This window comes from Cavia porcellus, unplaced genomic scaffold, assembly GCF_034190915.1.
Source record: "Cavia porcellus strain 051 isolate PalLab524CR breed Dunkin Hartley unplaced genomic scaffold, mCavPor4.1 scaffold_1, whole genome shotgun sequence".
NCBI lineage: Eukaryota > Metazoa > Chordata > Mammalia > Rodentia > Caviidae > Cavia > Cavia porcellus.
Genome location: NW_026947484.1, coordinates 196,270,182 through 196,293,450, shown reverse-complemented (window position 1 = coordinate 196,293,450; position 23,269 = coordinate 196,270,182). Strand labels below are relative to the sequence as shown.

Sequence of the window (23,269 nt, the reverse complement as noted above, 5' to 3'; positions counted from 1 at the left end):
AGGATACGACTACAGAGGTACTGAGCCAGTGAGCGTAGAACTGAGCCAGGGAGGCTTAGCTTCGGGCCTGCATGGAATCTGGGTGCAGGTCTACACCCATGGCAAAGGCCGGGTCACCAGCCCTCTCACAAATACCACACCCTCTGAATTTCGCACCCACCTTCCTCAGATATATAGGAGTTTGGAGCTGAAAAGTGAAGCACGATTCAGATGCTAATGATGGATTTCATCTGCGAAGCACCTGCCTGCAGCAAGTGGGTGCTGGCGCATTCGCATTCGCAGTGAGCCACCAGCACACCCTCCAAGGCAGGACTACTGCTCCACACTTTGCTGACCAGCAGGACATGGGGCCTGGAAAGGCTGAGTGACTATCAAGCTCACACAGTTCACAGAAGAGCTGGGATTCGAACCTAGTTCCCCCTGCTCTGAGTACCGGCCCAGGATAGAGTCTCAGCTCACACCCCTTTCCTTCACTGCTGCACACAAACAAAGGACCAAAGTGTCCAGAGAAGGACACAAAACGGACAGTGCCCAGCAATATCAGCATGGGTGCCCGCTGTTTTTGACACCAGAAACACAGTTACCTCTGTGAACCTTAGTTTCTTTGTCCAGAAATTGGCAACACTCCTAGTACCTTCCCTTGGGGATGCCCCGAGTAGTGGCAAAAACACCAGGGTAAATGTGCACCTTACCCTGCAGACCTTATCCAGTCAGGTGACCTGGGAGTTGAGTCCTAAGTGGCTCAAGATCCACAGGCCAGTGTTGGCTCAGATCCACAGGTAGTTTCCACACCAGGAAACAAAAAGAAGATGCCACAACATAAAAAGTGCCAAGCCAAGTTGGCGGCTACAGAGCTGAAAATTATAGCAACTCTGAGGTGTGATGTTCACTCATTACAGTAGCAGAGAAAGGGAACAAGCAGACAAGCCATGTGGACAGGGTTTTTCCTCCTCCCAGCACCAGGAAATGTATGCTCAGGGCCTGGGGATCAGACACCTGGGTCCCAATTGTGGTGCCACCATTTATGAGGAGTTGGAGCATTGGCAAGTGACTTTACCTCCTGAGCCTCAGTTTCTTCGTCTGTGAAATGGGGCACTTGAAGCATCACCTCATCCAAAGGATAAAGAGATGAGGGATGCAAAATGGTGAACACGGTGCCTGGCACACATAGTGCTCTGTGATGGAGGAGGCTATAGTATTATTCATTACTGCTCCCTGAAGTCCCGAAGTCTCAACCTGCCCCTGTGACCCTGGCCACATCTGCTACCAGGAATGGAAATCAGGGTCACCTTGGTGGAGCATTGAGGGACCCACTGGCCACACAGAAGGGTGATCCTGAGCCTTCTCAGCAGACTGCTCACTGCCAGAGGCTGATGCCCTGCCTGGGACTCTGAACTACCTCTTAGGGCAGCCTGCCTGAATGCAGATACCCAGGTCCTACCCTGGGGCCCAGATGTGATCTCAAACAGGCCCCCAAACTTATTTTCAGAGCACTTTTATGCCACATGGACAGGCAGAGGATCAGTGGCCCTGGGGAAACACTGTGTCCTCAGCCCTGCACTCAAGTCTCTACCTGATGCAGACCTGACCCGGTCCCCAGCCTCCACTCCTGCCAGTCCCAGAGAAGATCTCAATATGGCACGACACAGGCACGGCATGCAGGACTAGTGTACCTCCATCTCTCTGCAACATCAAGTCCTCCTCACCACACTGCCTGGCTATTTCCATGCACCTTTCAGGACCCAGCCCCACAGTCAGTTCCCAGGCACCTCTCCCACATCCTGGGCACACTCAGTCCGTGCCCATTCCCTTGGAGCCCAAGTCATGGGTAGAGTAATGGCCAGTACTGTGTACTTTGTATCCCCCACCCTCTCTCCTCCGCTGGCAGCCACAGGGCTGCCCTTATCCTTTAGGTCCCCATGCAAGCATCACTTCCTGACTACACCACCTCTGGGAAGCCCTCCTGGTCCTCCCAGTCATAGCAGCCCTAAGTGCTGACATGAGGGGGTAAACTATGGGGGGCTTTGTCTCCCAGTGCTCACCTAGCCAGGCTTCCTGCTCAGCTGTCCCCAGAATGATGCCTGGCATGCACCAGGCAGGCCATGAAACCTGCTGAGTGATGCTGCAATGGCCAACCTCCATTTCTCCCATGAAAATGTAGCCACTAGGTACTGCAAATGTGTGCTAATAACAATTTTTAAAATAAAAATGTTTTAAAACCTTCATCACCTGACCTCCTTGGGGGAAGACAATGTGTCTACTTCTACTTCCCCACCAGTCTGGTGCCTGCCAGGTCTCTGGATGCCGGCACACAGCCATGCCTGCTCGTCGCATGGGCACACGTGCATGGCTCTTTCAGAGGCATGGAAGTCAAACAGTCACAGTCACTGGACCCTGTTTCCATTAAGTCATTTAGATTTGTTATAAAAAATATACTGTGAATTGCCTAAGTTTAATAGCTATGACATTCAAGGAGTGATCCAAAGATATGGTGAAAGATTAAATAAAAAATGACTATAGTAAGAGACACAGTGTCAAGAATAGATAAGTACATTCAAAGTGGGGGGTATTTTGAGTGTTGAGGGGAATAAATAGCAGTATGTCTTTTACTGTAGTAAAAGTTTTAATTTAAACATTCAATGCATTTTACGATCGCTCTCATTGATCAACTACTTATGGCAATTTGTGTCAAATAAAAACACTACAGTATGTTCTCATCCATCTTCTTCTTTTGATCTGTCACCATGCACCCTCCAGCTCTTCCTCAAAGTCAAAGTGACCATGAAAGGTAAATGTTTTGAATGAATTCAGGACATCAAGGCAGCTACAACAGCACAACTAAAGATACTCATGATAAAGAACTCCCAGAGTTGTTTCGAGAAGTGGAACAATGGGATGAGTGTGTTCAAAGCGAAGGGGATGTTCCCAGGAAAATGAATGGCACTGTATTCTTTTACTACAATAAATACTTTAAAACCTAAATATTCACCATAGTTCTTTTTTTTTCTAATCACACCACATATATACAATGTCTCATCAATAGGAGAACACAGACTTACTTCATTTTCTACCACGACAGAATTAAGCAATGACATGCTACGGAGTGTTCCAAGAAAGATGTTAAAATACAGAAACTGTGTATCTCAGTGTGAGAAACACAAACTGTATATCTCAGTGTGTGCACACAAGGGTGACAAACGCAGCCTAGCCTCTTCTTCCCAGGCAGGACTGATCCAGTCCTGGTGGCCCTCAGGGCTGTCTGTCCTCCACCTGCCCCCTCCCTTGAAGGATGGGACCCATGTGGCCCCCAGGATGGGTCTGAGCCATGGAGAAGGGAGCAGCCGAGGGATCGGATACCTAGAGCAAGAGAGGCTGGGTGCTCTCCCGGTCCATGAGGCTCCAAGGAAGGGGGGTCGTGGGGTCGCAGAGTAGCACCCCGGGGCGAGGTGGTGATGGTGGTGGCAGTGGCGGTGGTGGTGGTGGCGCAGAGATAGTTACCGTGACCCGGAACGGTGTAGCGGCCGAGGGCTCCATGCTGGGGCTCTTCTCTGAGAGGCTGCCGGGCAGGCTGCGCCGGGAGCCCGGCCTTTCTTGGGGTGACTCTGTCAATAGAGGAAGAGAGAACGTAAGCAAACTCAACAGCTCCCCTATATGTGCCATAGTCTTTCTGCTGCCCCCTCCAGCCCAAGACAACACACAAACTTGTTTCTATAAAATGGTGTAGCCACTGTAGAAGGGTGCCATTTCCCCCAAAGTTAAACATAAAGTTACCACATAACCTGGCAATTCCACTTCTACGCATATATCTTGAAGAAGCAAAAACAGGGACAAAGACTTGTATTCAAATGTTCATGCAGGGGCTGGGGTCTTGGCCTAGCAGCATAAGTGCCTGCCTGGCAAGCGTGAAGCTGTGAGTACAATCCCCAGTACCAAAAAAAAAGTTCACGCAGAATTGGTCATAACAGCAAAATACTATAGTATATCCAAGCTAAGGACCATCGACAGATGATAGGATACACACAGCATGATGTAGGGGTGCAGTGGAATCCACCTCACCCTAAAAGGAATCACACTGCAGTGTGCACCACCACACCTATCATAAGCCTTGAACACAACTCACTGAGTGACACAAACCAGACACAAAAGGACTGATATACTGTATGATTCCACCCAGAGAACACACATAGAATGCTCCAAATCACAAGACAGAAAGGAGACTGAAGGTTACCAGGGGGTGTGGGGAGGAAGTCACTGCTGAATAGGTCAGTATCTCTGTTTAGGACAACCAAAAGATTTGAAAAATGGATACCAGGAACGGTCACACAACACTGTAATCTGAATGCCACCCCCTTGTGTACTTAGAAATGGAGGAAATGTGGTACACGCCTGTATATGGGGTAATCAAAAATACAGTGAGTATTTACATTTTTAAGGCTTATTATAGTACAAAACTGTAAGCCAAGAACAATGGGAAGAGTGTGTTGACGTTAAAGGGAGATAATTTTAGGGAATTAATGGCAATATGGATTTTGTTATAATAATTTTTTAATTTAAATATTCACTGTATTTTTCTAATCATATTTCATAATCCCAGCCACTTAGGAAAAAAAAGCAGAGGATTTAATGTTGGAGGCCAATCTGTCAAACTCAGCAAGATCTTGTTTCAAAATAAAAAGGGTGGGGGTGTCACTCAATGGTAAAGCATGTGCCTAGAATGCATAAGGCTCTGAGTTCAAGCTCCAGTACCCCACTACCTCTAACACCCTCCCCCCAAAAATGGTTAAAATGTCTCCAGCACCACTATACAAATAAGCAAACAAAGCATTTAAGGCCCTAGGTTCAGTCTCCAACACACACACACACACACACACACACACAGAGGAGGGGATTAGATGACAACTTTTATGTATTTTGCCATCGTTTTTAGAAAGTCCCCCAAAGCCAGTACTTGTGATACAGTGAGCTCTCTGTCCGTGGTGGTATACAAGCAGACAGCCCCTTCCATGTATTTCCATGTACCTAGCATCCTGCAAGGAACCTGGTGGCTGGGAGCCCTGGGAAAGTCCTGTTGACTTAGAAGGAAGTTTTAAAAGGACAGAGAGAAGGATTCTTTGTACATAAGGCATACAAGAGTAAGGAAGAAAAGATACCGCCCAGGAAAACTTGGGTACCTATTCCGGGTCACACTGATGCCCCATGTGTATATTCCTGACTGCGCACAGAGTAGGGCTGCACCCCCAGCACAGGCCAGGAACCCACAGGAGCAGGATCCCAGGAGGCAAAATAGTGCTGAGTAACAGGTGATGCTTTCTGCTTCATTTTCTCCTTGCAGCCAATTGCACAGGGTCCTACGGAGTGTGGAAGAACAAGACTGAACCCCTCATCCACTTAGGAAAGGTGGGCTCTAATGCTGAGCCTTAGGTGATGGACCCAGCCCTGGAGCACCTCTTCCGGGAAAGTCTCCTTCCTAGGTAGCTTGTCCTCCCTGGTCGGGTGACAGCATCCTTCGGGGCCCTTGCTGCTTCCCTGGCCTTGTTTCCTGTTTAGAACGCACCTCACTCCTCCTCCACCAGCTCTGCTAGTCACATCTAGAGACACCCACTCTTTCTGGAGATTTCCCTAGGAAACCTCTTCCCATCTCCTCTGTCTGCCTTCCTCTCTCCTCCCCCACCCACTCCAAACACCTGCTCGTTTCTGAGAGTATGTGTCACCTTCACTCAGGGAGTGTCTCTTTGTGCTTTGAGACAGCACATGTCACCTCCACCTGGGGGGTGTTCCCCTGTGCTTTGAGACAATGCACGTCATCTCCACCTCTGTGTCATACCCATGTGGCAGGCACTATGCCCAGCCAAGGAGATATTGGAAGCCTCACTTTTCCAGGGCAGAAACTAAAGCTCAAGGGGTGGTCACCAGCCCAAGATCACATGGCTAGTGAGTGGCAGGGCAACGATGAAGGCCCAGGTGTGTTTCCAGAGTCCCTGGCTTGAACAATGCTGAGTCCAGCAAGTCCCAGTGCCCAGCCAAGGGACCAGCACCTGGTAGGTGTCAAGGCACAGTTTGGGATACAAACCTGAGCAAGCGGAGCCTGGCTCCAGCCACCTCTCTGGGCAAAAGTCGAGGGGCCAAGGCAAGAGCTGGTCAGGGGAAGTTGCAATCAGATATAAGCTAGCCTGCGTCCCACCCTCTTGGTTCCCTCAGAGAGAATGCACACTGCACCCTGGCACCCAAAGCCACTCTGCAGCACCCTTTTGGGCTGCTTCCTTACCAACTTCACTGAGCCTGCCACAAGGCAGGAATGTCCCACCTTGACACTGTTATCCATGCTGTCCCCTCTGCCTACTTGGGCCCCAAATGGCTTTTGGCAGGAATGCAGGCATCTTTGAAGTTCTTGGGAATGCTCCCTCCTCTGCTGGGGGCAGCCTCATCACTTAGGGCACAGTGAGTGGCCCACACTCTGAGTCAGTGAGTCTTGCAGACAAGCCACTCCTTTTCCTGTCCCTGAGCCACTGCAACATCCTCAGGGCAGGAGGATGTGCAGCTCTCTTTTCCAGCCCCCTCCTGAACCAAGCACTCAGCAGGATGGTCAACGCTTGACCATCTGTTCATTCATCAATTCAGCTGTCAAATATAGAGTATCTGTATCAGTTATGGAGCCCCGGTGGCCCTGGTCTCCCTACAGAGCTCTTGAGAAACTAGGACAACTGGGGCATGCAGAACATCATGGGAACTTTCATACCCTCCCTTTCTGTTGATGTGTACACACACACACTTACCCACACACCTGGTCACACCTTCACCTCCTCTTCCTTAGCAGGTGGTCCTTTATGGCTCTAGGATGGAGACACCTGGTAGGACACAGGTGCTCAGTGATATTGTCTCTCCCCTGAGACTAAGATGGAGGATCCCCAGGACCTGCCAAAATCCTGCCTCTTGCCTTCAGGGCCTCACTCAACCAGAAGGTTTCTGGAGGTTGCTTGACACAATCTCCCATTTCACAGATGACAAAGCTGACGCCAGAGGGAAGGGTATTTGTCCATTATCTCCCAATCCAACAGACCCATAACAAAGATCTTGAATGCTCCAAAAATAGCAATTAGTTTTCATTCAGAAGCTCTCAGGTCTGGCACAGTGGAGCATATGCCTCGTGCCAGTTACTTGGGAGGCTGAGGCAGGAAGACTGAGTCTAGGATTTAGAGACCAACCTGGGTAACATAGCATACTCCATCTCCAAAAATAAAAATAAAAATATTAATCACATACACCCACAGCCCCCAACCAAACACACACACACAACCTGTGGGGCTGAGCATAGCTCAGTGGTAGAGTACTTTCCTGGTACACAAGAGACCCACCCCCAGCCCACCAAGGCAGGCAGCTATAGGGCAGATAAGACAGGAGCCCAGAGGGGCCTTGCACTCCAAAAGAACCCACGGAGAACCTTGGTACCTTCCTGGGTGACTTCCCTTAGGCCCTGGGTGCTTTTTCCTCCCTTCTCTGCCTGCCTCTGGCTCCAGGGTGCTGGCCTATACAGACTCTATGGACTGATCTTCCAAGGTCTAAGCTCTTGGCTGCCACGAGGCTGGAGAGTGGAGCATCCTGGCAGATCAGAGGAGGGAGGAGAGTCTCAGTGCCTGTCAAGATGGTCCTGTCTCCCAACCCTCATCTTCTATCCCCTGGCTCTCCCTACTGAACCCTTCACCTTGTGCATCCCCAGGCAGCTGCAATTTCACAAGTGCACTCCCCACAAACAAGTTCTCCTCAGTCATTCTGGTCTAAGGGACCTCTGTTCCCAGCTGGACTCCAAATCATCCTGCAGGTGGGAGCTCAGCTCCCAAGAAGCATTCACAGGCCCAATGGGCCCTCCTTTACCTACTGCAGTCCCAAGGAGCTCTGGCATGCCCATCAGGACAGAGTCTGGGCCAGGCCAGGGTCTCTCCCAACCTGACAGCTCAAACAGGATCAGGATCCAGCATCCAGCATCCAGCATCCAGCAGCCTGCCACAAGCTCTAGACAGTGAATAATGACCAGATGGAAGGCTGGTTTCCAGGCCAGTGTCTCTCAACCTGTTTCATTATCACTTCCCCGAAGGGGAAACACTATTTCCCTAATACTCCACCCACTTTTCATAGCAAAAGTATAGAGAATCTTTCATGGGCTGTATATATGTATATGTATTTGAGCTTTTCACAGAAGAGTCTTGCCATCCCTTAAAAACCAAAAGTTTTGCCCAGCTGAGGATACTATTACCCTAGTGAGAATGTATGTTCTGAATCCTTTCAGTTACAATTCCACAGGACAGAATGGACAGCCATAGTGTGCTCCATTTTCCAGATGAGGAAACTGAGATTGCCAAAGGCAAGAATGAATTCCCCTAGAAGTCCTCTAGGTAGGAAGTGCAAGTGAGTATCTGCTGAGAGTCTCTTAAACAGCCCTCCCCACTATCCATACCTAGTCAGGAAAGGTAGAGGGGGCTGAAGCATGTGCTGGGGGAGGAGACTGGACTTAGGCCTGACTTTGCTATGTGTCTCCAGGCCTCCCCTTTCCTTCTCTGGGCTCCTGATTAATCATCAATCCAGTAAGCCAAGGAATGACAGCAGTGGCCAGACATCTCTGTTCTCCACCACCCCACAGTAAAACACAACAAAACAACGCAACCTCTATTTTATGTAGGAACCTGACCCCCAAGCCTTAACTGTGGTGTCTCCAGGAGTTTAACTTTGGACTCTTAGACCCAGAAACTGCTGCCTTTGGCCTCTGACTTAGCAGCCAAGCTTTTTACCAACATGGGGAAGCACAAGATCTGAGCAACACAGCGGGTGCAAGCAGAATCCCAGAGAGGTTAAGCGAATCCACCAAGCATGTATAATGGTGGCATCTCTAGGAATCATTCACATGAAGGGTGGGCCAGCGACCTCTTATGCACGTTCTTGAGATCTCCAAGTATGGTCAAGGAGTTATTTTTTTTTTTTTAACTAGGAGCATTTCTTTATCTCAGACTCACCATGTGACCTCTACATGACCTCCCAGGTACCGAATCTGCAAAACTGGGCCCTAATCTTGAATCCTCTTTCCACTAGGAAGTTGAAAGAGTCTCTATTTCACCAGTAAGTCCAGGCTGTCATTCTATTCTTGGAAGTCACGCCAGAAGAATGCATTTAACCTTCATGTGTTTGCAAAAAAATAAATAAATAAAATAAAATCAGTTTCATTCAAATGCTGCTGGCTTGGTTGCCGTGGATACCGCCTAATCATGAAGGATGACTGTTACTTGTTGCCATGGAAACATAGCAGCCCAAGGAACATCCTGTAATTTCAGACAAGATGCCAAATTTCAGCTGTCGGGTTGCACTGCCCGGATCTTAATGTTTGAAAGTAGGAGGAGACAGCAAGTTCAAGTCCTCATGCAGGAAGAAAAGAGGGCAGCAAGGGTGTGAAAAGAGGGAGTGCGAGGAGGGGGTGTGTGGGTGTCCTCCACATTGATCAAGGAAATGCAAATTAGAACTACCAGATCTCATTTCACATTTTTTAGATCGGTTCCAGACCAGTCTGAAATTCAAAAGAAATGAGTCCAGAAATTAGAAAATTGGTAACTTTGTTGGCAGAGATGTAATGGAATTCTTTCATCTCTGTGGGTGGAGTAAGAAGGCTTTCCAGAACAATCAGACAGAGCTAGTTAGAACCAACAACACACATACACTCCAGAAATTTTCCTCCTATAGGTCCAGCCTAGGAAAGTGTTTCATGCTCTGCACATGGAGATCTGTACAAAGATGGTCACTGCAACACTGTTTCCATAGCAAAAAGGTGGAAGTAACTTACCTGTCCACCAATAGGGAATAGATGAATGCACCTTGGAACAGCTCTCAGTGAAGCATAACACATCAAGGAAGAAGGTACAACTCTTGGGAAGAAGGTACTACTCTCGTGAGACAGTGGGACTACAACAGACCTTGACCTATATAGATCAACGTCAATAAGTCTCAGAAATGAGATATTGACTGAAAAAAATCATTAGCAAAAGGATTATCACATGGTGATAATAGCCAAACACTGGCAACAACCAAATGTCTCTTAGCAGGTGAACGGTTAAACAAACTGTGGTATGGGCTGGGGATTTAGCTCAGCGGCATAAGCACCGGCCTGGCAAGTGTGAGGTCCTGTGTTTGATCCCCAGCACAAAAAAAAGAAATTGTGGTACATCCATCGTGTGAGACAGAATAATGCCTGCCCCCACCAAAGAAATCCATACCCTAATTCTGAAAGCCTGTGAACATGCTATCTGAAGTGGCAAAAAGGGACTTCACAGATGTAGTTAAGGATAAACATTTTGAAAGGGGAGGTTATCCTGGATTATGTAGGTGGGAACAGTCTAATCACGTGAATCCTGAGATGTAGAACAGGAAGGCAAAAGGGTGAGGAAACACAATGAAGCAGAGACAAGAGGCTTTCCAAGCACTAGGGGACTCCACTGCCATTACTGTCCTGTGCATGGGTGGAGGTGGCCAGGAGCCAAGGAATGTGGGTGGCCTTGATCTAGAGAACTGGCAACAGCTGATGGCCAGCAAGAAAACGGGGACCCAGTCCTACAATCACAATGGAAGCAACTGAATTCCACTAACAGGGATGTGTCAGGAAATGGGTTTTTCTCCCTAGAGTCTTTAGAAAACAGTACACCCTGCTAAAACCCTGATTTTGGCTTGCAAGACCTCGGTCAGACTTATAGAACTATAAGATAACCAACCTATATTGTTTAAGCATCTAAGTTTTATCTTGCTACAACAGCAACAAAAAGGAAATATAGGAACTGGAAGGTGTAGTTCAGTGGCACAGCACCGTGCCTAGCATGTGACTCCCTGGATTTGATCCCTAGCACCGTAAAAAAGGAGAGGAAAGGGGAGAAGAGAGAGAGGAAAAAAGAAGAGTTGGACATGGACACACCTGTAATCCTAGCACTCTGGGAGGCTGAGCCAAGAGGACTGCCAAATTCAACTCCACTCTGAGTAGTTTAGCAATTGAGTGAGACCTTGTCTTAAATTTTTAAAAAGAATGTAAAAGGGGGTAGCTGGTGGTATAGCTCAGTGCAAAGGTCCTGAATTAAATCCCTGGTATAATAGGAAGAAAGGAAAGAAGGGAGGAAAGGGGGGAGAGAGAGAACAGGATAACACACATATAATACATGTACCCTGGAATACTATTTAACAATAAAAATGCAATGCACTATTGATCTATGCAACTTGGATGGCTCTCAAGGGCATTATGCTGAATGAAGAAAGTCAATATGAAAAAGTGTCATTGGGCATGATTCCATTTTTGTGGAATTCTCAAGGTGGCTAAGTAATAGAAAGGGAAAATGGGGGATGTTGTCAGGGGATGGAGAAGCAGGGGTAGGCAAGTGCACGAGTCCTTCAAGGGAGTCTGCGGCAATGGAATCATTCTGCATCTCCATCGTGGTAGGGCTTACGCAGCCTACATGTGATAGCACACAGAGAACTGTGCGCACACATCGTGCTGACATGCAGAAAAGGTGAGAGAGGAGAAAAGGGCAGCCTCTGACATCTGGAAGCCAGCCCAGTACTCACAGCTACACCATATCATTCTCATTTTGGACATAAACACTCGCACAGGACGCCAACCTCAGGCAAGGTGACACAGATGATGACAAACTGAGACCAGACAAGGCTATTTCCTAATTTTGTGTAAGTAACCTACAGAGCCAAGATCACTGTGGCAGTCACAGATTCTGATAGCAGATGATCTGATCTAGATCTGAACCCCGGTGCTTTAGACTTCCTCAAAACACCCGACCCAAGCTGGAATCACACAGAAAAGGTTCTTCCCAACACTCTCACTACTCTTCCCAACACTTTTACCCTGTAGGCCATCCCACCCCACCCCTCCCCACCCTCCCACCCCGCTGCAGCGAGTAATAAACATAAACACAACTTGTTCAACTGGAGGAGTGTTCTTGGTAGGACTTTGCCTGGAGGACACTGAAGAAACCGACAGTACATTCTAGAGTTACACAAGACGCAACCATCAGTGGAAACTCAGCTTTCTGTGGTCTTCTTCCCTTCTCTCTTGGATGTCTCAGAAACTTCTTGTAAACTTGTAATTATTTCAAAACACAAAGTTTACCATGGACTCTTAGTCTGAAATTCACATGCTATCTATATGATTAAAAACTAACAAGACATTTTTTTGCATACATGTGTACTATCACCTAGGAAATATCATAAAGTTGTTATCAGAACTTCTTGGAAAATGGGATAAGCTATGAGTGGGTATGGGTAACAGTACTACTTACTGATGGAGACATAATTAAGACTTCCAAAAGCTAATAGGAAAATTAAAACATAGAGGAAAGGAGTGATATAATGATTCAATACAAACCATGCCCCTTTGAATATAGCTCGAGACAGAAAATGAAGAGAAAAAACAAAATCAGAAAGCAAAACAGTACATCAAAATCAACAACAGCCCAAATGATCAGACAGAGAAAATAGATCAAGAAAACCCAAAAAGATGACTTAGAAACTAACTGGGTGTGAGGGAAAGCAGCTCCTAAGCCTGGATCTTGGATTGGCCTGCACTTCTCAAGGCAGTGGCTGGGAGAACCCAGCTAGCACCCAGGGTAAAAAAAAAAAACCCATGGAATCATGGAGTTTTCAGATGCTTAGAACTTTCCAAAAAGATCCAACAAGTGGATCTCTATATGTGTGTGTATACACATGTGTGCATGGTGTGTGTGTGTGCATGTGTGTGTGTGTGCTCTTATCTGCTCTTAACAGCCAAATGAAGGGTGTGTGCCAAAATATTGCGTCAATACATTTTTCCCAGTTCAGCCCTTGGGCAGCCATCTCTGGGACTTAGAGGTCATTAAATCTCACACACTAGTAATAGGCAGAATAAGCGTCTCAAACAGCCTATAGCCTAACCCGTGAACCTCCAAATGTATTGCTTTCTACAGCAAAAGGGAATTTGCAGATGTGATTCAGTTAAGGATCTCGAGATGGGAAGATAATCTTGGATTACCAACGTCATTATAAAGGTCCTTACATAAGAGGAAGGACAGAGATGGCAGCAAAAGCAATGTCATCATGGAAGTAGAGGTGAGAAAGCTGTGGGCCCATTTCTAGGCAGGATCTAGAAGCTAGAAAAGAAGAGAAGGAAACTGGTTCTCCCTTACAGCCTCCAGAAAGAGCTCAGCACTGCCAACATCTTGACTTTGGTCCAGTGACACTGACTTGGGACCCCTGGCCTCTAGAACTGTAAGAGAACAAATCTGTGCTGTTTTTAGGCACACTGAGCTTGTGGTAATTTGATACAGCAGCCTCAGGATATTAATGTGTCCATCTATAAAGGCTCAACTTGTTCTAGTTACATTAAAGACAGAGGGACAGACACAGATCACAGAGTTCAGGATTGTGGACTCTACTCTAAAAGGCTCTTATCTCTCCTCTTCAAGTCTTTAGCTGCCTTGAAAAAAAAAGAACTTCCTTTTAGAAATATAATAGTTACACTCGCATTTAATGTAAACTTCTTCCCTTCTCCATAATGTACTTGCTACCATATGACATGAGGAAATGCTTGAAATATACAAAAACATATACCGTAGTACCTTGGTTGCTCATTTTATAATACAGTTTGCAGATGTTTTTACATCTGTACACAGAGAACATTTCATCAGTACCCTGTGTATTTTACCCTTAGTGTAGATACTAATTACATCAATAATATTTCTTCAGGGCATGAGCATTCTAATTATAGCACTCCAGAGGGAGCCACTATTATCAAACCTAAATAATTCAGATTTATTATTAAATTCCCCTTACTCTCTACTTTTCATTAATTATAAATGATTTGCTTCTCCCAAAGTTTCCACCTTCATACTTAAAGTATTGCACGTTTGCTTACGGTATTATTAAGTTAGACAAACGTGACTATAACAGGCTTATCTTTTCCAGCAGATTCAGATAAGCATAAAATTTTAAATGCATTTATATTCATATTTACATACACCTTTTAAAACTTGCTTTACCTTTCTGTATTTGACAACTTAGAATTCAATTTTTAAATGATCTCTGAATTCATCATTTAATGATATAATACTAAAAGTGAGACTGAATTTCAAGTTCTTTGTGTAATTTTTAGCCTAAGGAATAGTTGAGTCATAGACTATAAATCAGATCCTGTACGGGATATGAGGTTATATCAGGAAGATGGCAGAGCACATCATTTTATGTCCTATAATAAATCACCATGTTATGTTCTAGAATAGCCCTAGGTACTTGAGGGAAGGGAACCGATGCAAACATGAAGCTCACACTGCCTGCTAAGCCATGAGTCACAGTCTTTTGTCTCTGACCCAGGTGTCTTGTGACTTTTGCCATCATTCACGAAACTCCCAGGCTACCTTGTAAGCCTATAATAAGCTAAAACCTTTCACTCTTCACGTGATTAATACAGAGCATCAAAAATATTTAATAAACCTAACATGTGCAAGATTGATACCTAAAACAACACTCCTGTAAAAGAGTAACAAAGATCTAAACAAAAGGAAAGATGCGCCTTGTTCAAGAACTAGAAGAGTCAATACTGTTAAGACAGCATTTCTTCTCAAACTCACCTACAGATTCAATGCAGTCTCAAACAGAATCCTGGCAGGCTTTTCAAAGACACTGACAAGCTCAATTTCAAATTTAGATGGCAAAACAAAGGACTTAGAATAGCCAATCAAGCTTGACCATGAAGCAAAAGGTTGGAGGACTTGTATTATCCGGTTTCCAGATGTTACTTTACAGTCTCGAAATATAGCTAGTGTAAACAAGATGGGGTGGTATTAGCATAAAAACAAGACATATAGATCAATAGAACAGCATACAGAGTCCAGAAATAGATCTGCCCACATATATGGTCAATTGATTTTTGAAAAAAGTGCCAAGGTAAATTGATGGTGGAAAAGATAAGTTTCTTTTCGGAAATAGTGCTAGAACAACTGCCTATCCATATGCAATAAAAAAACAGACCTCCAGGAAGTGTGAAGAAACAGATCTAGAGACACAGCAACTGTGCTGTGTGTTTCTATCTTCAAACGGCCTCTGAAATAAGAAACGCTAGCTCCAAGGAGGGAATTCAAGTTCAGATCGTGACCTGCAGCTAGGGATGGCAAGGCAGGCGGTAAGGCCAGAGGCCTCTTAATCTGAGGTTTGCCTCACATGGAGGAAGAGCCACTGTTCAGCGCCTGCCTGACAAGTGCGAGGTCATGCGTTCGATCCCCGGTACCACCAAAAACAAAAAGAGCCACTGTTCAGATATGGGCCAAAGGACAACTGGTCCCCAGTCACTCAGGTTGCCAACTCCATGCCCCAGGCCCCTCTCCGCATTCCCAAGCCACCTTTATTCCCATCCCAGCCCCTGCTAGAAAAGGCTGAAAGAGCTGAGGGATGGCTCCTTTGTTTTCCCATTTTGTTTTCATGATGTTGAGTTTGGGGAAGAGAAAGAAGCAGAAGAATGCCATGAAACTATTATACCTCATCAGCGTTTGAATGGAACTAGGCTGAAAGTTCAAGCTGTCCCCACCTTCAGTATCAGTGGACACTGCCTGATGCTGGGGTGGTGGGTAAAGTCTGATGGGAAAGAGACTAGGAGATAACATGAGGGGCACAGTAGCCGGGGCACCCATCTCTGCCCTGAGGATCCTCCACACAGGGCACGTAGATGGGGTGACAGCAGCTCCTCAGAAAAGACCCACACAGGCCAGGCTTGCAGCTGGTACCCAAGAGGTGGAAGAAGGAACTGGCCAGACATATCCACATCCCTACGTAAGGCCTCGCAGAACAGGGCACAGGCTCATCCTTGGCCTCTGGCTGGCCTCGCTGATGGCACAGCACATATCCCACGAACTTGCAGCGGCGGTAGACTTTGTAAATTGCTCTTCCTTATGCTCCACCACTTGAGCTACTTAGCAATTGCTTTTGATGACACATGCTTCCTACTCCTCATCCCCAGAGGCATCTCACTTCCAAACAATTTCCAGGCTTCCAGAAAACCATGGATTTCCTAGCCACTCCAAAAATTAACTTATGGGCCCGAAAGTTCTCTCCTTTCTAAGTCTCTTGTTCCTCTATTTTCTGAGCACCTCTAGTTTTGTTGTTGTGTGTTTACTGGGGATTGAACCCACACCCTTCACACTGAGTTACACTCCCAGCTTTTTGTACTTTTTATTTTGAGATAAAACTCTCTAAGTCACTAAATTGCCCAGACTGGACTCAGACAGCCTCCCAGAGAGTTAGGATTACAGGCATGCACCACGATGCACACCTAGGATTTCTAGTAATTTCAGTCGGCAGTGTCACCCTCTCCACTTTGATTCCCAAATTTTCTTCTGTGTCTCTTTTCTCTGCAGCTGCAGAGCATTTATTCTGTGTTGCTGGAATTTGGGGAAATAAGGGGGACCTTTAGATATGTGTCTGCTTCCTTCTGCTGAGGAAAATGTCTCCACCTCCATTTGTAGAACACACTAGGTATTTTGGGGTTTTTAAAATTTAATTTAATTTTTTTAAAAGGGGTAAAACTAAACATAACAAAATAGAAAAAAGCAGATCAGAAGAAAACAATGTAAGTGACACAGATTTCAAAATAATAACAGGAGATCTATCACGGCTACCACAATGTCTGTTTTCTTCTAAATGGTTGTCTACATCTTCACATACAATGAATTCATACAAAATAGTATAAAACTGATCAGAACAGGGAAATGAAGGCATTACAGGCCTTTACAACCAGTCAATAGGGAAATCAACAATGGCTGCCATAATGTCTTTTGTTCTCTTCAAAATAGCTGTCTATACCTTCATGTATGTTGAAATTAAACAATACAAAACAGACTAAAACCACACTGAACAAAGAATAGATGCACTATTGGATTTCACAGCATGATGATATGAAATCAGCAATGGATACCATAATGTCTGTTTTTCTTCAAAATAGCTGTTCATTTCATCACACATAATATAATCAATTCTCATAAACTGTTTTAGAAAAGTTCTAGGAGTGTATAAGCCTCCACATGTATACCTATCCTTTCTGCATTAGAGTGAAAAACAAAACAAACAGTTCACTAGAAAAATAAGAAACAAAAAAAGACAAATAACAATAGCAAAGAGCCCAAAACAATAACGATACAGGCCTTCAAAACACAGTGGTAAGAACAGAACTAAGGTTGATATTTTACATAGTGATCTTTAAGAGTTCCTCAGGTCACCTGACACAAACATGCAAATTTGTTCCAATCCTATGAATATTAACTGCTTTCTTCTACAAACTTACAGAATTTGTAAAACAATCATCTTAGCTATCTAAGTGTGTTTAGACAAATTTAGATTCCTTTTTCTTTTTCATACTAGGTATTTTGAACCCCGTGAGAGCATAAAGCACACATGCAAGATTCACACCACCTTTGGGCTGCTGGTTCTTCCTGGGAAGAGAGCTGGCAGCCATAGCTGTATCTCAGGGATCAACAAACTTTTTCCATAACAGGCCAGAGAGCAAATATTTCAGACTCAGGAGGCCATACAGTCTCTGCCTCCACCATGCAAAGCTGCCTTTGCAACAGGGAAAACAGCTACAGATAATTCACAAGTGAATGAACACAGCTGGGTTCCAATAAACCTTTAATTATGGACACTAAAACTTGAATTTCACATAATTTTCCCATGTTAAAAACATTATTCTTCCTTGAATTTTGGTTCCAACCATTTAAAAGTGTAAAAACTATTCTTCACTCACAGGCCATAAAAAAACAGTGAGGGGCTCGGTTGGGCTGGAGAGCCACACTGTACTGACTTCTTCCGTATCTGAATGACGTTACTTCCTAGGAAGGCAGGAACAAGCCAAGCAAGTGCGGCAATGCTGACTTGTGTTCAGTCTGGGAGGTGGGTGTCTGTAATATTATTTTTAATGCTTTTCTGTACATTCAAATATTTCAGAACTTTCAAAGACTTAAAGAATGAGAAAAGACTGGAAATAACCGCCAAATGCTCCCAGAGTTTCTCAGTGGGTCTCAAGATTAAAGATGACGTTTGTTTTCTTCCTCCTATGGTAGATAAATATTACTTTTGTAACTCTGGGAGTGGGGGGATGAATAACACAGATATTTAAAAACAAACAAACAAACAAAGAAGAGATGGAGCAGTGTGGCCCATACTGGTAGTCTGTCCGCTGGGCACCTCCAGTAGCACAGGAACGCCATTGGGAATGTCCCCAGGAAGGGCTGTCCCACCCCCTCCAGCCACAGCTGCAGTCCTGACTGGTAAAATGGGCCCCTCCCTTGACAGGCAGCGTTGGCTGTAGGGCAGAGCCTGAGTTGAGGTCAGGGATCCAGAAGAGCTAGGAAGCTGCTGCTGATGGGGGAAATCACCAGGACTCCACCCTATGTGCCCCTAAAACAATTACTCTCGACAGGTCCTAGATACCAGGTGGAGTCACATGCACAAGTAGCTCCTGGGGAACACAAGCTTGACCTGGTCCCCCATGCCCACCCAACCTCTCCACACTATGGAGTCTGCACATCACCCCTGCTCTCTCTCACTGCTGGACCCTCTGTGGCCTTCAAGACCTTCCCACCACTCTCCTAAAGCTGCTCCCCAAAGAACCCCCTGCCACCACCCCAGCATCAGCACCCAGTCCTCATGAGCGCCAGCCCATGCCACCCCCATTGTCCCTGCTCCTGACCCCTTCCCTCCACTTTCCCAAGGGTCTGGTCCCACCAGCCGTTAGCCCTCGCTCTCTCTCTCTCTCTCTCTCTCTCTCTCTCTCTCTCTCTCGTGAACCGCACTCATTCTGAGTGCCAGGTTGCCAGGCTTTGGGAATTTCAGGAGCCAGTCCACCTCTTACAAATAAAAACCATGGGCAGCATAATACAGGTGTGGGTAACATAGGGTCCTGACCTCTGTCTGCCAAATGCAAGTGTTAAACAATGATCACCATCTCATATTTCATCAAAGGAATGTTCTAACCCCACAAGCAGCCTCGCTCAGAATAAGGAAGAGAGATGAAATGGATTACTGGAATGAAATGTATGTTGCAGGAAACTTGCTTCAGTGGCCTCGTGTTCCTCATTACCCCTGCAGGCCAAGGACTAAACATGGGAGGACATGAACACTGGTCACTGCGGGAGCCTGTGGCCTCTCTTCTGTGGCTTCTTCCCAAATATGTTGGCTTCTCCGAACCTGCTCTCTGGATTCCATCCTTAGCTCCCAGTGTCCAAGGGTGAATGACCTCCTTCCGGCCAACTTCCAAGCCACGTCACGTCCAGCTCCTGCCCGACACATCTTCAGAAGGTCCACAGCTACCTCCACTCTCCCAGTTCACTGCCAGCTCAGACCCAGGGCCTCTCACACCTGGTCGCCCACCAGAGTTGTCTGTGGCCACTGACACCCACTCTGGCCTCCCTGTCCCCTCTTCCTCACCCTCTGGCTTGCTGGATGCCAAGCCAACTCTGGTAAGCACACACGGAAGGTTAAACCATCCTGGAGCTGCCACTCTGCAGCTGGCTGATGGGAAACTGGCCACTGAGCCAGTGTGAATCTGTTTTCTCATCTCCAAAATGGAACTGATAGTAGTGTCTGAGAATAAAGATAATGCCGTGATGCACGGAAAAGGCTCATAACACCTGCCGCTGCATGAGTGCTCAAGAAATAGGAGTCGTCATCATTATATTACTGATACTCTCGAAATCCTTCTTCTATTTCCCTGTTTCCTGGGAGGGGGAGTGGGGACTTCGTCCTTCTTGGCTTGCCAGTCAAGGCCCTGCCTGCCTTTCTCATGACACTGTCTGCTAACTCAGTTACAGGACCGTCTTTGGATTTGGTCTCTGCCAGACAGGGCTGGCTACATCCTCCATGCCAGACCCAGCTCTGAGCTTCCAAAGGTGGGGTCTCACTAAAGCCTTGCTGCTCTGAACAACTACCAGCTACACTTGCAGCGGCCTGTTGGGGGAGGGATGCCAGCCGGATGGTTTCCATTCCTACAGGCACCACATGTACTTCCAGAGCAGCCTGGATAGATCTGTGATGAGCCTCTCAGGCTCTGGATGAATCTGATCATGGCAATTCACCTCCCACACTGTGTCATAGCTGTTAGGTGTGTTTCTGAACCCAGAGCTCAGTGACTTGTCTGAGGTCATGTACCATTTGCGGCCGAGACAGGACCCCCCTACCTTTGCCAAACTCCTGCACAAGACTCTCTGTCCCCAGAATAGAGGTATAAAGGGTAAAAAAATCACTTTTCTTTTCTTGCTATTCTACATTGCCCATTTATCTGTTTCTTATCTCTTATCCCAAGTCCCATATCCTCCCACGCCAAGCAGGCCACCAAGATGCCTGACTTTCTGACCCTTTCTAGGCCTCTGCTCTTCTCCCCTCTGCTGCCTCCATGGCCAGAGGCTTTGGGGAGAAGGGCAAAGCCCTCACATCTCCTTGTCCTCCTGCACATGTTTCATTTCAGTCATTTTGGTGCATCACCTACAAGGCCAGAGAGAAACAAATCACACAGTCCAGGTACCAGCGGCCCTCGCCTGGCTGTCAGGAGGTGGGAAGAGGGAAATAAAAGCTAACAAGACTTCCAAGAGCAGAATCCCCAGTGCAAGGTTGGGTAGCCAGCAGCTGTCGAAGTCCACACTGAAACCTGGCCCAGCGGGGAACCCATCCCAGATAAACCCAGGCAGCTGCATAGACCACACAGGCTGCGAGTCTGAGGGCGTCGCGGGCAGCATCCTCAGCGATCGCATCCCTGCTCCGGAGCGGATCTGTCTAGACCGAGGAACCAAGCCCGTCTGTTCCAAGCATGGAGTCTACTTTGTTTTCCCATTATTATTATTTGAAGGGTTATTGAGATTCCCCTTGCTTCCTTATTTATGCAATCAGAGGAAATCACAGCACCGGGAGCCGCTTCCAAACTCAAGGCCACGTGGGCCAATTTCAGATGGATAATTAAATATTGAACAAACGCTGAAATGCCTCTACTGGATGGGGATAGCTAAAAATAACCACCGCGCCACTCCTAGAGCGGGCACCGACACATGGGCATCTCGGTGCTCGTTCTCCAATCCCCCTCCCGGGGACTGTCAGCACAACCTTCCCTTCCCGGGAAGAGACAGTGAGGGGGCGGGAGCTTGCTCGCCCACTACCTACCTAACGGAAAACAAAACTTCAGCTTCCAGCAAGCTCTGAATGTTCCTGACCAGGAAATACTCTCCCTTTCCTGACATTTAACCAAGTGGCCCCCGAGAGGAAGGTGCTGGGGAAATATCACCGCGCTGCTTTTCTTTTAAAAATAGCCAAAGGCTCCATGCTGTTTCTAAAGCAAAACACATATGCAAGCCAGGATGTGAACACATTTGTGTCAAGTCACTCAGGAGATCCATCCCCATTCTCCCCAACCCTGAAGAGAAGAACTCACGGGGAGCCCAGATGCCTCAGTTTCCCTATCTGGGGTAATCTTAGGAAAAGTGCTAACCAGAGCTGATACTGAAACAGGATGCAAAGTCTTTCATTCACATCTGTAGGTAACCTCACGCCCTGGCTCTGAAGGCCTCAGTGTCCCCAGCTGTCAAGGGGAACAATGGGTTCCGGGTACTGGAGCTACACGAGACCACAGGTTCTAAGCCCTTCAACCCCTTCTTGTGGCAGCTCAGCAAAGCAGGTTCCCAGCCCCTCCCTGGACTCTTCAGGCCTCGGGAAGCACAGAACTAAATGGGGCAGAGGAACCTGGGTTCAGCCGGACCCTGATCCATTTGGTGCGCTAAACTGTACCGATGACAGGCAGAGAGGCACTGGGCTTGAGTGCAGTTCTGAGCTCTAGAGTCCACTGGCCCCAATTCTGGCCTCACACCCCACCTCGGTAGCTCCACCATGGATCTTCGGTTGGCAAAAGGGGTAGTTACCATGGCATCACCTTTAAGGAGGCCTAGATCTTAAAGAGAGCTGTGGGGTAATCAGGGGAGCCCTTGGCGCAGGGTGACAGGCAGCTATTATCTTATTATATTAAAGGTGAGCACAAAGGGCCAGGAACGCAAAGGCCAAGAGGCTGACATTCCAGCAGATTAACTGGCCTCCGGTCTCCCTCAAGGACCTAGAGAATTCTAGCGAGTGGACCTCAGTTCCCAGGGACCTAGAGGCAAAACAAGGGTGAGGCTCTCAGTTGTGCAGAATATGAGTGGCAGCTGGGCTCAGTGGGAGATAGTCAGGGAAAGGAGCTAGTTTGAGGGGGAGAAGAGCCATCCTGAGCTATCCCAGGCAGGAAGAGGAGCCGACCAGGAGGAATGACTCTACAGATACTAACAGGGTCATTCCTCTGGCTCCCTCCCAAGTTAGAGCCACAATTGTGGAAGATGGCCATGAACATACGGTGGAGTTGCTGACTGTGCAAATCATATAGGAGCAGGGAAGGAGGCCTTATCAAAGCCAAGGCCTGATGTGAAACTCTGCCTGCCAATGGAATGGTAAGGCAAAGCTCACCACTTAGAGTTGAGCAGAGCAGGGCTCCACCAATTTGGAGCTGTGTGACTCTAGGCAACACTCTGGCTCTCTGGGCTACAGACTTATCACCTGTAAGATGAGGATAATACCAGCTCTCATGGCATTGTTCTGATCATTTAATGAGACAAGTTCTAAGTTAAGCTGGGAACTGAGCAGGAAGTCAACAAACAAAAGCCAAAACAAACAGACTTTTTTTTTCATCCTTATTATACACTGTCAAGAGAGTAAGCTCCCCAGTCCCTAAGGTATGTAAGGGTGAGGATAGCCTGGAGATGATGATCCAAGCCCCAAAGGAGGGACAGAGGAACAAGGTGGCAAAGATAACCTTAATGGTCTCCTCCAAGAGAGGGGCAGTATCACACTATAGACCCTTTGTGCGGATATTTGAGGACTAGAGGACCACAAGATACAACCAGTCTCCAACATCAGGGCTGTGCTCAGGCTTGCCCAGCTCAGGGATCCATGTGGTTGTCCCACAGGGCCTCTCAGCAGGTCTCATGGAGGCCAAGGCGCCCGGGAGAGGCCACCCCTGACACTCCCTAGGGTGTCACCCAGACCTCCTCTAGCCACTGTTCCAGTTAGCACCCTGCGGGGTCAATCTCTCCCCCATGACGTGCCAGCAGCCCTGGGTCCCATCCCAGCTCTGGAGGTGGCCTTGGACAAGTCTCAGCCCCTCAGTGTATCTCCATGTGGACACCCATGGCTGGAAATGCCACATTCTCTGCCCTGG

General features: G+C 47.0%; 1 protein-coding gene across 10 annotated transcripts in view; it reads right to left on the bottom strand.

Moving 5' to 3' along the window:
* Window positions 1-23,269, bottom strand: part of Dab2ip (DAB2 interacting protein) — a 178,724-nt gene that overhangs the window by 91,622 nt on the left and 63,833 nt on the right. For 8 of the 10 annotated variants that reach the window (XM_005004048.4, XM_013153405.3, XM_063226883.1 and 5 more), the window contains one exon: window positions 3,499-3,602. In XM_005004048.4, coding sequence (XP_005004105.1) covers window positions 3,499-3,602 — 104 coding nt within the window. Of the gene's footprint in view, window positions 1-3,357; window positions 3,603-23,269 lie in introns of those variants that run through there. The other 2 variants (XM_013153408.3, XM_013153409.3) reach the window with 2 other exon arrangements.